Source organism: Alexandromys fortis, unplaced genomic scaffold (genome assembly GCF_014885135.2).
Source record: "Alexandromys fortis isolate MF-2015 unplaced genomic scaffold, M_Fortis_MF-2015_v1.1 scaffold_86, whole genome shotgun sequence".
Taxonomy (NCBI): Eukaryota; Metazoa; Chordata; class Mammalia; order Rodentia; family Cricetidae; genus Alexandromys; species Alexandromys fortis.
In genome coordinates, this window is record NW_026067965.1 from 2,892,717 (window position 1) to 2,908,872 (window position 16,156).

At 49.5% G+C, this 16,156-nt stretch overlaps 1 protein-coding gene across 1 annotated transcript in view; it reads right to left on the minus strand.

The window, feature by feature from the left end:
• Alpk3 (alpha kinase 3) overlaps window positions 1–16,156 on the minus strand; it is a 40,161-nt gene that overhangs the window by 22,556 nt on the left and 1,449 nt on the right. Inside the window, exon 2 of the mRNA XM_050154079.1 lies at window positions 7,118–7,239. Within this exon, the coding sequence (XP_050010036.1) occupies window positions 7,118–7,239 (122 nt within the window). The remainder of the gene's footprint in view (window positions 1–7,117; window positions 7,240–16,156) is intronic.

Sequence of the window (16,156 nt, forward strand, 5' to 3'; positions counted from 1 at the left end):
CCCCTCAGCACTTCCTCTTCATCAACGTTTCTTCCTAGAGCACACTGCCGCGACACAACACGCTGAGTTTGTTAGTTGGTGTGCATCCTGCCCGTCATGGAATGTCCGCGTCACGACAGCGGGGACTTATCGGTGTTCTTTGCTGCTGTGTCCCCAGTTCCTAGAATAGTGCCTGGCACGCCGTCCACGGCGAGTAAATATTTACGGATGAATACATCAACAGGGTATGAAGAGCCAAGGGTCCAGAGAAGGAAGCAAGCTCCTTGGCTGGGGATTTGAAGTGACACTTGATCTAGACCCAAAGACTAAGCAGAATTTCAGAAGACTCGGAAACACACCACCCCTTCCTTCCCCTAATCATGGTGCCCAGAGAGCCCTACACCTAGGCCATCAATCCTGCTAGACTCCAGACCCAAGTGGGCAGGAAGGAGCCTTTGCTTGCTCCTGTACCCCCTCCACCTGAGCGGCTGCCTGAGTAGTAGTTACTTCATAGATGAGCGAGTCAAGGAATAAGAGAACAGCAAACAAAAGATGGGGGGGGGGGGGGTATGCCTGACACAGGAACTGCTCCATGGCCTGTGAGGAAGAGTAGAGGGCAAGCCAGGGAACAGCACCCAGCAGCAGGGAGCAAGGGAGGCGAGGCTACAGCTGGCTTGGCCCGGGGACACACCAGGCTGTGCTGGCTGTAAATGGAGCCCTGTGTTTCCACTGTGCGCTAAAGCCCCTGGTTACATCACTGCACACGTGGTCCGGGCCAGCGCAGGTGCTCTCACCATCCTTGTGAGATGATCTCACCCACCACGGCCTAAGAGTCTTCTTCGGCTTCATGACCTGCCAGGGACATCCTCAGCCTCCAGTCCAGAGAGGCTGGAGTGGAGCAATGGTGTGGGGCAAAGAGGAGCCTGTTGAACACACACCCACAAACACACACACACACAACACACACATACCCAGCTACAGCCTCACCCCCATAGGGAGCTTCTTGTGAGTCTGCCCACAGTGGGGATCAAGCCAACAATCAAGGCTTCCTAACAGGAATGGCTTTGAAAACAAATTTATTCGGGGAACATGCTGGTTATCCCCTGGATGATGTGAGCTGTATTATATAAACACACAAAAGCCGGACAGGGCTAGGTTTTTGCTTCAGCTGTGCACATACTCCCTGAGCAGGTGTGCGTGTGCACACACTCCCTGAGCAGGTGTACGTGTGCACACACTCCCTGAGCAGGTGTACATGTGCACACACCCCCTGAGCAGGTGTGCGTGTGCACATACCCCCTCAACAGGTGTGCGTGTGCACACACTCCCTCAGCAGGTGTGCGTGTGCACATACAGAGAGACAGAGCTCTGGCCTGGAGAGTTCAAAACAAAACCTGAGCCAGTGTCCTCACATCGGCCCTTCTTAACCTGTGATCCATTTCACAGCTAGCCAGCTAGCTGCCTAAGAACCCAACATGGACACCCACAGCCTCATCCCAACCACTCCCAGTTTGGAGAAACTCAGATCTGAAGAAGTGGGAGTTGAGAGATTTAAGAGAACTCAGACATAGAATTCACTTGGTTCCCCTGAGCAAAACTGCTCACACTTATTGAAGATTTCCTGTGTGCCAGAAGCTGAGCTGAATGAAATACTCCCCATGTCTGCTTCATCTAACCCTTATGCTGGTCCTAAGGAGAATGCAATCACTAATCCTCACTGGAAGAAAAAGGCAATGAGGGTCTGCGAGTTGACTTGCCACTCTTGCAGAGGACTGAGGGTCAGTGACCAGAACCCATATTCGGCAGCTCACAACTATCTGCAACTCCAGTTCCAGATCTGATGCCCTTCTCAGGCCACTTGAGCACTGGTGCACACATGATATACACATAAACTCTGGCACACACACACATTTTTAAGTAGTTGGGTTTTTTTTTTTTTTGGAAAATGAGCCTGGTGCTGGTGGCACATACCTTTAATCTCAGCACTTGGAGGCAGAAGCAGGGAGATCTCTGTGAGTTCCAGGCCAATCTGGTCTACAGAGCGAGTTCCAGGACAGCTAAGCCTACACAGAGAAAACCTGTCTTGAAAAAAAAAAATTAAAAAGAAAAAAAGGAAAAGGAAACCAAGGTTCATGAAATTAAGACTTCTGCAAAAGTCACCTAGTGAGTAAGCAGAGGTCTGAATTCACATCCCTCTCCACTATGAAAGAGATAGCTGTAACCCTGCGTCATACAAGAGGAAACCAAGCTCCACGGGGCCTAAGGGAGCTCTGCCCAGGGTCTAGCATTCTTTCCAAAGAGTTCTGGGGTTAATGCATAAAATTTTGCTCCTAAAAAGTTATCATATTAGACTTACTTCCCCTCCAAAAAGATATTTTTTGTTTTTTGAGACAGGGTTTCTCTAGGTAGCCCTGGCTGTCCTGGAACTCATCTTTGTAGACCAGGCTGGCCTTGAACTCAGAGATCTACCTGCCTCAGTCTCCCACTGGGCCATCACCACTTGACTTTTTTCTTCTTTAAGAAATGTGGTTCTTGGAGGCTGGAGAAATGGTTCAGCAGTTGGGAGCATTGTCTACTCTTCCAGAAGATCCCAGTTCAATTCCCAGAGCCCACATGGCAGCTCACGCCTATCTGTCACTCCAGTTCCAGGACTTCTGACACCCTCACACAGATGTATATGCAGGCAAAACACCAATGCACATAAAATACAAATAAACTATGTTTTAAAAAGAAAGAAATGTGGTTCTTACTACAGGTTAGTTCCCTTGGTTCACCGCCTAACCTACTTCTTCCATTTCAACATGTGGCTATACACATATGAGTACATACACACCCCAATATAGAGTGCACCCCAGAACTGAAGAGAGTAGAGGGACGCCAGCACACTGGGTTGAAATGAGCTGTCTGAGATTGTAGCAGTCCAGCCTCAAGGGGCCTGCAGGACCCAGGAATCAGACTGCCCAGCCTTAGGTCCACTGTCTCCTATTCTCCCACTGTGAACAAAACAAACCCTGGAGGTCCCAAGTTCCTTCTCCAGGTCTGCCTCCCGGAACAGCCTGGTACCTGCTCCCTGCTCCCCTGGTACAGGTGAGTCTTCCTCAACAGGACAAAGGTCCGAACAGAGGAAAGCATCACCAGTGTCTGGTGAGGCCCTGGAGCCAGGTCCTGACCCATCAGGGATGCTTCTGGCAGGAAGAGAAACTGATGCGGTTCCCCCTGCATCCACTAAGAGAAGCCTAAGGACAGCAGCAGCCTCACACAGAGGCCAGTCTCAGCCACTGATCAGCCAGGAACACCTCCTAACTGAGGAGACCTAGTGTCTGATGCTGTCTCCCGAGTTCTGGTGCTCTCTCCTTTTCTCCCCTCCCCACTTCCTACAACCACATCTTCTCCTTGTTCGTTTCTGGTACACGGTGATACCATGGTGACCACTTTCTAATCTGCTACAGAGAATTGAATGCGCTAAAATTTGGAAAGTCTGTGGGAATAAAAAGGGGGAGGCACAACAGCAAGTGAAAATATGGATATTATAGTTTCCCAAAGCCCCGAAATCTGTGCCAGCTCACTTGGTAGGTCCTCCTCAGTAAAAGATCCTGGCCTGGGCTGGTCAGCATGAGATGCAGGAATTAAAAAAAAATAATGTCTCTGAGGACACAGGTTATAGGTGCATGCTCAACTGTAATCCCAGCACGCAGGAAGATGGGGCAAGAACTCCAGTTTAAGGTCAACCTAGGCTACATGTTAAGACCCTGTCCTAAAACAAAGCCTAAACCAAACAGAGACCTGCTGAATACGGTGTCTAATATCAGCTCTCGGGAGACAGAGACAGGAGGATCTCTGTGAGCTCAATGAGACAATTGATAAAGGTTCTTCCTACCACGTCTGACAAACACACATTAAAATAACATGTATGTTTTTTTAAATTATTCCTTTGGGCTCAGTGTTTTTTTAAAACACTTGCTATGTGAGCCTAACAACCTGAGCTCAGCACCTGGATTCCAGAATGGAAGGAGAGAACTTACTCCTGCAGGCCGACCTCCACGTGTGTGTTTTGGTATGTGTGCTCAAACATGTTCTCTCTCTCTCTCTCTCTCTCTCTCTCTCTCTCTCTCTCTCTCACACACACACACACACACACACACTAATAATACTTTTTTTTTTTGATTTTTCGAGACAGGGTTTTTCAGTAGCTTTTGGTTCCTGTCCTGGATCTAGCTCTTGTAGACCAGGCTGACCTCAAACTCACAGAGATCCACCTGTCTCTGCCTCCTGAGTGCTGGGATTAAAGGCGTGTGCTACCACCGCCCGGCTACTAATAATACTTTTTAATTGCTCCTTTGGATTGGGCTTGAGGAAAAGACATACTCTCATGAGGAAAATGTCCCATGATTCTGCACACCAAACTGGTGTCTGGGAAGCCCACATTGATTCTGAGAAGCCATGACACCCTGGGTGCTTGCTCTTGCTGAGGAATTGGCCAGGCAAAGCAGCAGGGTCTTCTAGGTAGCAGAATAAACATTCGAAGGAGCAGGGACCCACACAGACATGCACTCATACACACACATACACACACATGTGCGCACACACGCACACACACACGAACACATACATGGGGAGAACAGGCAAGAAAAGAAATGAGAGCTAAAAACTTTGTAAACAGGAAGAAGATAGGCAAGCACACTCAAGAGAGCCAAACCCTGAGTTTAGAAGCAGTAGAAATGGAGAAGTAAAGGAAAGGAAGGTTAAAGGGGCTTTAAAACCAGAATTCTGGACCTTGTACATGCACGCCTGTAGTCCCAGCACTCAGGAGGTCGGGGCAAAAAGAATCCAGTTTGAGGCCAGCCTAGACCACAGTTAAGACCCTGTCTTAAAACAAAGCCAAATAAACAAGAACCTGCTGAGTGTGGCGGCACCCGCCTTTAATCCCGGTGCTCGGGAGGCAGAGACGGGCGCATCTCTGTGAGCTCAAGACCATCTGGTCTATATAGAGATTCTGGGCCAGCTGGAGATGCTTAGTCTTAAAAAGCATCAGCAGGAACAAACAAACACGGTAGCTCAGACCTACAATCCCAGGTTCTGGAAAGACAGATTAGTGGAAGGGATAAATGACTATATTTTGATAAATATCTTTTAGTATAATTTGAAACCTTAAAATATGTACATGTATTGATTTGATACAATAAAATTTAATTTTCTTTGAGACAGGTGTCATTCATGCCAAGATGGCTTATAACTGGCTGTGTAACAGAAGATGACCTTGAACCCACGATCCCCCTGCCTCCCCTGCCGAGTGCTGGAATCACAGGAAAGCCCACCATTGATTTACAAAGAGCTGCAGGACAACTCCACAGGCTCCGCATGCCATGCAGGGCATGTGCTCTACCAACTGAACTACATCCCAGTTCCCAATTTTCTCCAAATAGAATTAAAGACATTCTACAGAAAGCGGCATATAAGAACGTGCGGAATGAGGTTATTTTTCTTTTTTCTTCTCTTCTTTTTTTTGTTTTGTTTTTTGTTTGTTTGTTTTTTGAGACAGGATTTCACTGTGTAACAGCTCTGGCTATCTCCTAAAACTCACTTTATAGACCAGGCTGGCTTTGAACTCACAGAGATCCACCTGCCTCTGCCTCCTAGATGCTGGGATTAAAGGCGTGCGCCACCACAGCCCAGTGGGAGGTTAGTTTCTAAGCAACCATTGCAGCTGCAGTATCACAGAGTGCCTCAGAGACGCGGGCACAGGCAGTGCCGCGGAGACTTGGTCAAGGGCAGTGCACAAGGCAAAGCAGCTAGCTCCTCATGACTTGGGTGGCTCACCTTGCCTCTTCTAACTTCGTCCTTGGCAAAGCTGGGCTAACAATAGCGCTTACTTCACAGGGTTTGGAAGAATTCAGTTGCAACACACCACGTCATACAAAGATAAAGGCTACAGGGGAGGGACAGTGGGTGTCTCTAGCAGACGTGTTGGACAGCCCTGGTCAATGGGACAGCTACCCATGGAAAAATCAATCCCAAAGAAGCTGTTTAGCTGGCTGGGCTAAACAAATCCACCCCCAAGATCAGGAAATGTGACAGCTAGAAACCACCCAAACCCTTGACTAACTGAAGAAAAACAAAAGAAAGGGGGTGGGGGAGCTGTCTTGGAGGTGTGTGCGTCTGGGCCCTTAGGAATGGTGAGCACAGCTGCCGGTAAATACCCTGTAGGCCTGAGGCAGGTCAGGATGGTGCAGAGGGAAGCTGTACCCGGAGGCGTGGGAAAGGAACAATGCCTGGAGCCAGGGTCCCAGCACTCCTAACCCCGGCTTCCAAGGCTCACTACTGGGCATCTTACTTAAAACCCAACAGGGGACTCAGCGGGAAGTGAAGAGTCTTGATTCCCATCACTTGTATGTACTCGCGGTGAGCCGGGTGCTAGTCCAGTGGCTAAGCAGATATTAACTCCCTCAGGCTCACAATGCTGTACCCTTAATAGCAGCCTGCCCATCACCAAATCCTGGGAAGGCTGAGTCAGGATTCCAAGCCAGGCAGTTTGCCTCCAGGGTCTATGGCTGCCGTAACTATGATTTTACTGTCTCTCAGGCTAGATACCCCAAGTCACAAACGGCTCAACTCTTAAGTAGGCTGTTCGATGAATGGCTTGATCAATCATCAACCACGGATATACTTGAAGAAGAAGAAACTTTGCTGAGTACAGTTGGGGGTTTGTTGCCTTTGTTTAGTGTCTTTTGGGGACAGGGTCCCATGTAGCCTACCCTGGCCTCAGACTCATTATGTAGTTGAGAATGACCTTAAACTTCTGACCTTCTTGTCCTCCCAAGTGCTGGCACAAACTACTATTCTAGATTCATGTGGTGCCAGGATAAAGCCCAGGGCTTCATGTACACTAGCGAGCACTCTACCACCTGACCAACTACTGAGCCATATTCTACACACACACACACACACACACACACACACACACACACACACACGATTCCAGAAGAAAAGACAGGGACCAGCCCACACACAGAGTTTAACCAGGGGAGGAGGGAACTAAAGTCAGTGCCCTCAGTTTGGTACTACCACCCCCCTCCACATCCTCCTGGGACCCTGCTCTATGCAGAAACCCTGGCAGGGGCCATATCAGCAGCTTCATTACCTGTGACAATGCAGGTGAACCTGACGTCACTGTCTTCGGACACAGCCCGGGACTTGAGTGTGGTCTCAAATAGCGGCTGGGTCTCTTCTGTGAGCTGGGCAATGATGGAGCAGAAAGTGCTCCTAGAAAAAGCAAAAACCAATTAGAGAAGCCCTCCCTAGAGGATATCTTCCGGCCTTGCCTTGCCAAGTGTAAGCCTTACCACGTTTGGCAGACATCCTGCGGCCAAAGATCCTGGGAGTACCTGAGCAAGTCTTTATTCAAGAGCACCTGGGCTTCCTGGCCAGGTTGGGGGCGGGTACTAAGAGATTGAATGTGATCTCGACCCAGGGCCATTACGATAGGCAAGAGGCTGACAACAGACCAGGCTCCTGAGCACAGCAGACTGCCATCCTCCATATCCCCATCAAATCCTTACTGGGGGATGGGAGGGAGCTTCATCCTCCATTTTCCCCTTCAGGGATTGGTGTGTGGGAGAGACACACATGTAGATATGTCAAGTCTAGCACAGCACAGCCACGCCAAAGAGGGAAAAGCCAGCCAGCCCTCAAGGATTCAGAGATCCTCAAGGCCTGGAACTATGTATATCCCAGAGCTCGGGTTCAGAAGAAAAGCACCAGCATTTGTGAACACAGGCCATGGTAGATGAAGAATGAGCTGGCAATGCCAGCGGCCTTGGCCCTTAAGGGGACTTGACTTTATAAGCTATCAGATGAATTTTGGTGCCACACAGAGCTATGGGGTGGCACTAGCAAGCTAGCCATGGCTCCTCTGCTCCTCCTACGGATACCACGTGCTGAAGCAAGGCTGGCAGCTGTATAGCACTGCCAAGCCACAGACTGACTCCTGGACAAGCCAGAACTCTTGGTTCCCCTGTGACAGAGTCCCTCTTGCAGAATGTAGCTGCATCTGTGGTCTTATAACGTCTACCCCAAACTCACCAACAATCCTCAGGGCTCACAGTCCACTCCCTCCTGGGCGCAGGAAGCAAACCTCGGTGCCAAACCCTTTCGTGGGCCAGCAAAGACAGTGCATTCTCAGGCGTGCAGCTCAACCACATAGCCAGATTGTGTGGTGCACAAGCTGTGCCCAACCCTCCTCCCCTCTCTGGGCACACACCCTTCGTGAGCAGCAGTGGGGGGACCGTGAAGGAGAAATTCAACCGAAGCAGAAGGAACCATAGGGAAAGGCAGATCATTCCAAGTTGCCTTTCTCTGGACCTCAGAGGAAGGTGTCGGCCCCAAGAGCCATATTCACCTGCCGTGAGTGTTTAATAGGTATAAAGGGGAATGTGTGGGATGCAGAGGGGTAACCCTACATACTCTGTTGGGAGAAGGCTCCATGGTCAACGTATCTTTTCTGTAAACATTACTCTGCACTTGAGTTCTACAAGAAAGTTTGAATCCCCAGAAGTGTTTTGAATCACGTTAAGACTTCTGGATTGAAGGTGTCTAGGAATGCAAACACGCAGGCATTGGAGAGCTAGCAGGAGCCTTCCCTCTAATGTCCACCCAGGATGGGGATATCCCTCTCATCCACCTGACCACTGAACCAGGCCTGCAAGGTGCATCCGGCAGCATCCTCTCACTGAGTAATCGATTGTCGAATAGAATTAGCACCATTCCTTCTCCTTTAAGTCATTCAGAAATAGAGACCCTTCTGGGACCTAGGCTTCAACTCCCTGAACACTTAGAATATAACGTCTAGAAAGATTTCTTTTTCCAGACAGCATGTTGCTATGTAGTCTAGAACTTGTGATCGACTTGTTTCAGCCTTCCAAGTAGCTGTGATTGACGACCCTGAAAATGTCTCAAATACTTCTTTTTCTTTTTCCTCCTCCTCTTTCTCTTCTTCTCCTTCTTCTTCCTTTTTAAGACAGGATTTTTTTTTAATGTGGTCCTGGCTGTCCTGGAACTCAATATGTAAACCAGGCTGGCCTCAAACTCACAGAGATCCCCCTGCCTCTGTCTCCCGAGTGCTGGGATTAGGTACCACTGTACCCTATCTGAAAATGTTTCTTGTTCCTATCATATAATAGCAACTTCTGACTTGGACTTTCTAGAAAGTTCTATGCCAAATATAGCCCCAACTTCTGTTAATCCTCATTGCATTACATAACTTGTTTTTGGCTTTTGCTTGTTGTTTGAAGCAGACTTGAGGTTCTATCTTATTAAATTTATGTATTTCCTTTGTGAGAGAGAAAGAGACAGACAGAGTATGTGAAAGAAAGAATGGGGGAATGAGAGAGAAACTCTGTGTGTGTGTGTGTGCATATGTGTGTGTTTGTGGTGCATGTGTGTGTGCATACACGTGCGTTTGCATGTTTGTTTGTGTGTGCACGTATATGTGTGCATTTGTGTGTGCACTTGTGTGTACATGTGTGCACATGCGATCCGGGCCCAAATGCGCCACTGTAGACACATGGTGTTCAGAGCACAGCCTGCACTTCTTTTCCCTTCCACTTTTGTGTGGGTTCTAGAGATTGAACACAGGTCACCAGCCTTGAGCAACAAGGAAATGCCCTGGCCTGCTGAGGCATCTTTCTACTCTGTCCTATTCTCTGGAAATTTTTGGTTTGTTTGTTGAGACAGTGTCTCAGTGTATAGCTCTGACTGACCTGGAACTTTTTATATAGACCAGGCTGGGACAGGGAAAGTCACTCAACACTTTTGTGTTCTGGTGACCACCATACAGCTTCTGGTTGCCATAGCTTTCTGTCCCTGTCCTCCACTCTGGTGGGCTAGACTCCTGGTTATCCTATCGAGGCACCCAAGAAACCAGGAAATACACACATATCTGGTAATGGTCTTTCCAACCACTTCCAAGTTTGTCCAATTCCATGATTTTTTATTTATTTATTTAAAATATATTTTATGTATTTATTATGTATACAATATTCTGTCTGTGTGTATGCCTGCAGGCCAGAAGAGGGCACCAGACCCCATTACAGATGGTTGTGAGCCACCATGTGGTTGCTGGGAATTGAACTCAGGACCTTTGGAAGAGCAGGCAATGCTCTTAACCTCTGAGCCATCTCTCCAGCCCTTTTTATTTATTTTTTGTTTGTTTTTTTTATTTTGTTTTTTTGAGACAGGGTTTCTCTGTAGCTTTGTAGCCTGTCCTGGAACTAGCCTAGCTCCTGTAGACCAGGCTGGCCTTGAACTCACAGAGACCTGCCTGTTTCTGCCTCCTGATTAAAGCCATGCACAACCACTGCCTGATTTCCTTGGTTTTTTAATGGTATCATGGGCTCCTAAGAATCTTGGAGAATTCCAGAATCAAGGTTTCCATGATGTCCAAAGGAACCTAACCCTGTCTTGGGTATGCTATTGGCCTCCCTCTGAACACCCCCAGGTCCTCTCTCTTAGCACTTCCACACATCACTCTGTATCACCTGGGTTCCCCCCACTTCCTCCCAGACCAAAGCTCCCTTGGTGTTCATCCCCATCAAGGACCAAGCATACCCTAAGAATTAACTAATCAGGCCTGAAGACATGATGAACAGAAACCAGTTGGCTAGTCAAAAATCTTCCTCTGTGTGAAAAAACAAAAACAAAAAACAAATGATAACAACAACAACAAAAAAAAAAAAAAACAAACCCTGTGGCTAACTCTGCCCAGACCTCCAGTCTGGGATGGGGCCCAGGAGGTGAGAAGTGGCCAGGGAACAGTCCCACTCTGATGGAAACATTCTGTTCAGCCAGCGCTAGGGAGCTGTCCCCAAGCTGGCAGATGAAAGGGCAGCTTTGCAGCCCGCAAGCCTTGACCACAGACTTGCTCAGGTGCTGAGCTGGCTCCAGTCAGAGGATACACAGGACAGTAAGGTGGTCTTCTTTGATCTCCCAGAGTTCTGAGTCTCGGAGGGTGAGGCCGAGTCAATGGGAAGGAAAATTCAAAGGAAGAAAAGGTAGCAGGTGAAGTTACAGGATGGCAGGGGGAAAAAACCATAAAGGGCAGGGTCACTATTACAGGAAGATGGATAAGGCATCGTGTGGTTCCTGTGGCTGGTGGCTGCTCGCGTGTCCTGGGCGGTGTCTGTTCCAAAGGCTATCGATGCAGGCATCTCAGCAGCTTTTCCCCACACCTTTGCTCCTGAGTCCAGGTCCATGCAAGCATCACTTCTGGTCCCTGTGAGACCCATGCCCGGGTGAGTACCCTCTTACACCCTCCCCATCATCCCATGCAGCCTGGTTAGTGGACAAGCAGTCACCCTGCGGCCTCTCAAGGCCTCTCAAAAGCAGTCGGAGAATGTAATGCAATGTGCGTTTACCTTCCAGAGCTGGGGTGAGACAACCGGTTGCTTGATAAGCTAAGCAAAAACAGTAAAGGGAATCATTAGGCCCAAAAGCAAGGAGAGGAGGCAACAACCAACAACAGTCCCGAAGTATTAATCAGCCACCATCTGAAGCCCAGAGGCTTTGCTATTAAAAGGAACCAGCTGTCTTAGTTGGCCACTCCCGTTAGCAGCAAGCGGCCTCACCACTGGACACCAATGTATCTGAAACCAAGAGCTCTTTAAGTGCAGCGGAGTCCAGGAAATCGGTTAGGCAGGATGGAGGTCCCTGGGGATTGTGCTTTGGGAGAAAGGTGTACTTCGGGCATAAGTCTCTTTCCCCAGAGGGAGGCCTACGCCTGTTCCCCGGCCCACAGCCTACCAGCCTGTGGGTAGCTGCTGCTTCAGGTCTTGAGAGCAGCCTCATTCCTGGAAATCCCCACGCAGGCTTGGAGGAGACAGGTGGCTTGGAGAACGCCCACCATTAATATGTTAAAGTACTGTTAAAGAGCAAGGCAAACAAACCAGCTGGGAGAGCGGAGAGGAGGAAGACAAAGCAGTTAATTCGGCAGGAGCTAGAGACACCCAGCTCCCTCGTCCAGCATCATGTCCTCTTTAGAGGCACAGAAGAGGGCCTCATTCTCCATTGGGGAGCGAGGCCCACGATGCAGTGAAGCACCAGCCCTTTGGTGTTGACCTCAAGTCTTTGGGAGGCGGCAAGGGCCGCCCCGCCCCCGTACACACCCCTTCACTTCACCCTTCTTTATGACTCCCTAAGGCTGCCCAATGGCACTCAGGGAAGCTCATTCCCATCTCTTGATAACCCGCCCTTCTCTTTCATGGCGCCTGGGTTATTTGGATGCCACCAGCATCCTTCCAAACTCCAAAGCTCGAAACCTGCCATCTCGAACTCTTCCTTGTCCTTTTCTATAACCCTCTCTCCTGGCTGTGCCTTGATCTATATCCTGGCAATTCCACACTCAACAGCTCTCGCCCCCTTCATCCCATGATCCTCTCACGGGCTGTTGTTTGGTTTTTTTTTTTTTTTTTTTTTTTTACCCTGTTTGCTTGTTTGGTTGATTTGGAGAGGGGGATGAGGTCTGATGTAACTTCAAACTTTCTGTGTAGCCAAAAGTGGTTTTGAATTCATAGTGATCCTCCCGCCTCAGCCTCCCAAGTGCTAGGATTACAGGCATACGCCATCATACTTGACTTCACACACTGCTGTGTAGAAAATGTCGCGGGACACCTACCGCCTATGTGTCCAGACTCAACTCATGTCAACAGTTAAGTCTGGACTTTTTCTTTTTCTGGTTTTTCGAGACAGGGTTTTTCTGTAGCTTTGGAGCCTTTCCTCCAACTAGCTCTTGTAGACCAGACTGTCCTCGAACTCCCAGAGATCCGCCTGCCTCTGCCTCCCGAGTGCTGGGATTACAGGCGTGCACCACCACCGCCCAGTTTCTCTCGGACTTCTTCACAATCCCGTCCAACACTCAGGTTCTACAGCAGCCAATGCCACCCAAGTGAGGCCACAGCCAGGGCCACCACTTCTCTCCTTCCTTCTGCTCGGCTAAGCCCCGCCCACACAGCCAGCCTCGCCCACGCAGCCGTTTTGTAGGTCTTTTTGTAGCTTCTGTGGCTCTTCAGGTAGTGCTAGGCGTACAATGGATCATCACGGCTGTTCTTACGAGAAGAGAAGGAGGTGGAGGAGGAGGAAAGGGAAGCATTTCCAGGAGGAAGGGTCCTGCCCACTCCCCCCCCCAGGCAGCTGCTTCAGAAGAGTCGGGCAAAGGGTACACACCGCAGGTGCCTTTGCTGGGAGTCTTATAACTCCTCTGGAGGCTGCGTGGGCACTGGCAACCCTATCCTTTCCCGACCGCGAACTGCTTTTGTCTGTCTCCTTGGGGTTGAGAGTTTTCCCCTTGAGTCTGGACCTCCTCCCTAGAAGGAGGCAATGGGCCAGCTTTTCTAATTTACAACGGAAAATGACAGGTTCCACCTCCACGTGGGCAAGAGACTGGGCCGAGACAGTGTGTCCTTCCCAGGCCTTTCGGGCTGTTTGTGAGGTTTTGTTTCCTGGCCCTATTGTCTCTCCGCCTCGCCTTACATGTTTGCTTGTGAAGATTTTTTTTAAGGTTTTATTTTTATTATTTTAAAACGATCTGCACATGTGTATGTATGTGAGAATCCAGGTGCCCTATGAGGACAGCGGCATCAATCCCCTGGAGCTGGAGTTACAGGTGGGGGTGAGCCGCCCAGGGTGGGTTCCAGGAACCGAGACCGGATCCTCTGAAAGAGCGGTGCAGGCTCTTAACTGCTGAATATTCCCGCCAGCCTGATTTATATCTTTTTTTTTTTTTTTTTTGGTTTTTCGAGACAGGGTTTCTCTGTGGTTTTGGAGCCTGTCCTGGAACTAGCTCTTGTAGACCAGGCTGGTCTCGAACTCACAGAGATCTGCCTGCCTCTGCCTCCCAAGTGCTGGGATTAAAGGCGTGCGCCACCACCGCCCAGCTTATCATTTTTAATTATGTGTATGGGGTGAGAAGGATGTGTAGATGTGTATGGATGCCATCGGAGGCCAGAAGATGGCATCAGATCCCTTGAGCTGCGGTGACAGTTGTGGGTGGCCCAGCTTGGATCGTGGGAACCAAATCCTGTGTTTTTTGGAAAAACGGTAAGTTCTTTTAACTGCGGAGCCATCTTTCCAGCCCCTTACCTTACATGTTAATCAGACCAGAAGAACCTGGTCCTCAAAATGCAAATTTTTTGGGACCTAGTTGATTGGCTAGTCCAAGCAGAGGAGCTTCTGGGGGTGGGGGGCAGAAAGGGTCAGAGACATCTAATGTTGGAACTGAAGGACTTTAAAGTTCTTGTCATTCTCCCATTGCAAAATAGGAATTAGGGGCCCAGAAATCAAAGTTCTCCTCATAAAGGAGCAAATAGACCTAGAAGAACCAGGGCTCGCATGGACGCTGGGGGCCTCCCTTGGCTCTGCTTGTCATCTATTATGGGACATAAAAGGCCTCTTGAAAATTCTAGACCAATGCCTTAGTTTCCCTAATACCCTAGACAACCTGCCTTACCCAAGAGGGGCGGCAGAGGTTGTTTTGAAATGATCTGTAGCGATATCAGAGCCCTTCTGCTCCTACGGGCCCACCAGGATCAGGGCCTTCATGAAACAAGAGGCCAAGGGCTTGAGAACTCCTGAGTACCACACAAAAGTCAGTCCTCACTGTTTAGTCTCCACTCCAGTTCCACTTTAAAGTTCTCCAGCCTATCCGCATCCCACCTTCCTAGAGGATGAGCAGAGATTGGCTATCAGATAGGACAGCTGACTGGGACTGTCTTCTTCTGACCTCAGTGAGGGGCAAAATAACCTTGAACTGACCTGAGACTAACCCCAGCACTCTGGAAGCAGAGGCAGGCAGATCTCTGTGAGTTCGAGGCAAGCCTGGTCTACAGAATGAATTCCAGGACAGCCAAGACTGTTACACAGAGAAACTCTTATCTCGCAAAAAGCAAACAAGCAAAAAGAACAACGTCTAAAGACCAGGGGGCAACAAGTGTGGGACACATACAGATTCTGGAGCCCCAGCCACGTGGCAGTTGTCCATAGCTCCCAGGGAAAACCTAGCCTCAGCACCCTTGGGAAGGATGCCTTAAGAGCCCCACAGCTAGCCAGGTGGTCCTGGCACACACCTTTAATCCCAGCACTCAGGAGACAGAGGCAGGCAGATCTCTCTGTAAATTCAAGGCCAGCCTGGTCCACAGAGTGAGTTCCAGTATAGCTAGTGCTACACAGAAAAACTCTTGTCTCAAAAATATTCAAAAAAACAAAGAAACAAAACAAAAACAAAAGCAAGCAAACAAACAAAAGCCCTGCTGCAGATCTACAGAAAGGCGGACCCGGAATATTCTGGATCCAAACTGAGCGAGGGCAGAACTTGCCTCTCAGCCAGGACCCAGGCACGGTCAGGGCTCAGCTGGGCTGGAGATGAATGCAGCTAGCAGTCCTCAAGCGACCCCTCTTCTCTTTGTTTCTTGGGCTCCCTCCACCCCCACAGGCAGTCATCTGAGGGGCAGCAGAGTGCACAGATTCCTCCAACAGAAGTCAGACCTTCCCACAGCCCTGGGAACTGTCCCTCCGCCCACCCCAGTGCAGCCCCCTTCACAATTTTTTCTTCCAATGAGCTCTTCCAGAAGCTAAAAAACCTGGCTGCTCTTGTCAGGACCCATGGGGGGGGTGGGGGCGGGAGGGTCGTCTGCAGCCAGTTGGCAGAAGGTGAAAAAGTACAGGCTAAAGTGTCCCAAGTCCAAGGCTAGAAAAACCCTCTCTCCCGCTGCTCCTGTCCGGAGCCTTCAAATACCCAACAAGAACAGCCCTGCTAACAGCTTCGCCACTAAGGTCCGAGGACTCAAGCCAGACAAGCCTTTCTTACTTCCAGCCCTCCGCCTGGCACACTATAAAACTGTCTAACACTAGCTCAGCCAGGAAACAGCCCCGTGCCCAAGCCTCCAGCCTTGTTCCTAGGAGCCCAGATCCTGAACCCACTCCGCTCTGCCCGGCTTTCAAACCATCCTTTCTTCCCTTCCTCGCCTGCTACATCTCCAAGAAAAAGCCTGCTTCCTCTCCTCCTTCTTCCACTGGTATTGACAAAAGCCAGATACAGAAAGCAGCAATGCCCAGATAAGTCACCGCAACGTGAGAGATAACCGTGGGGCACTCACTAGGGAGGCGGCTTCACTAAGGACTACAATAAACGTCC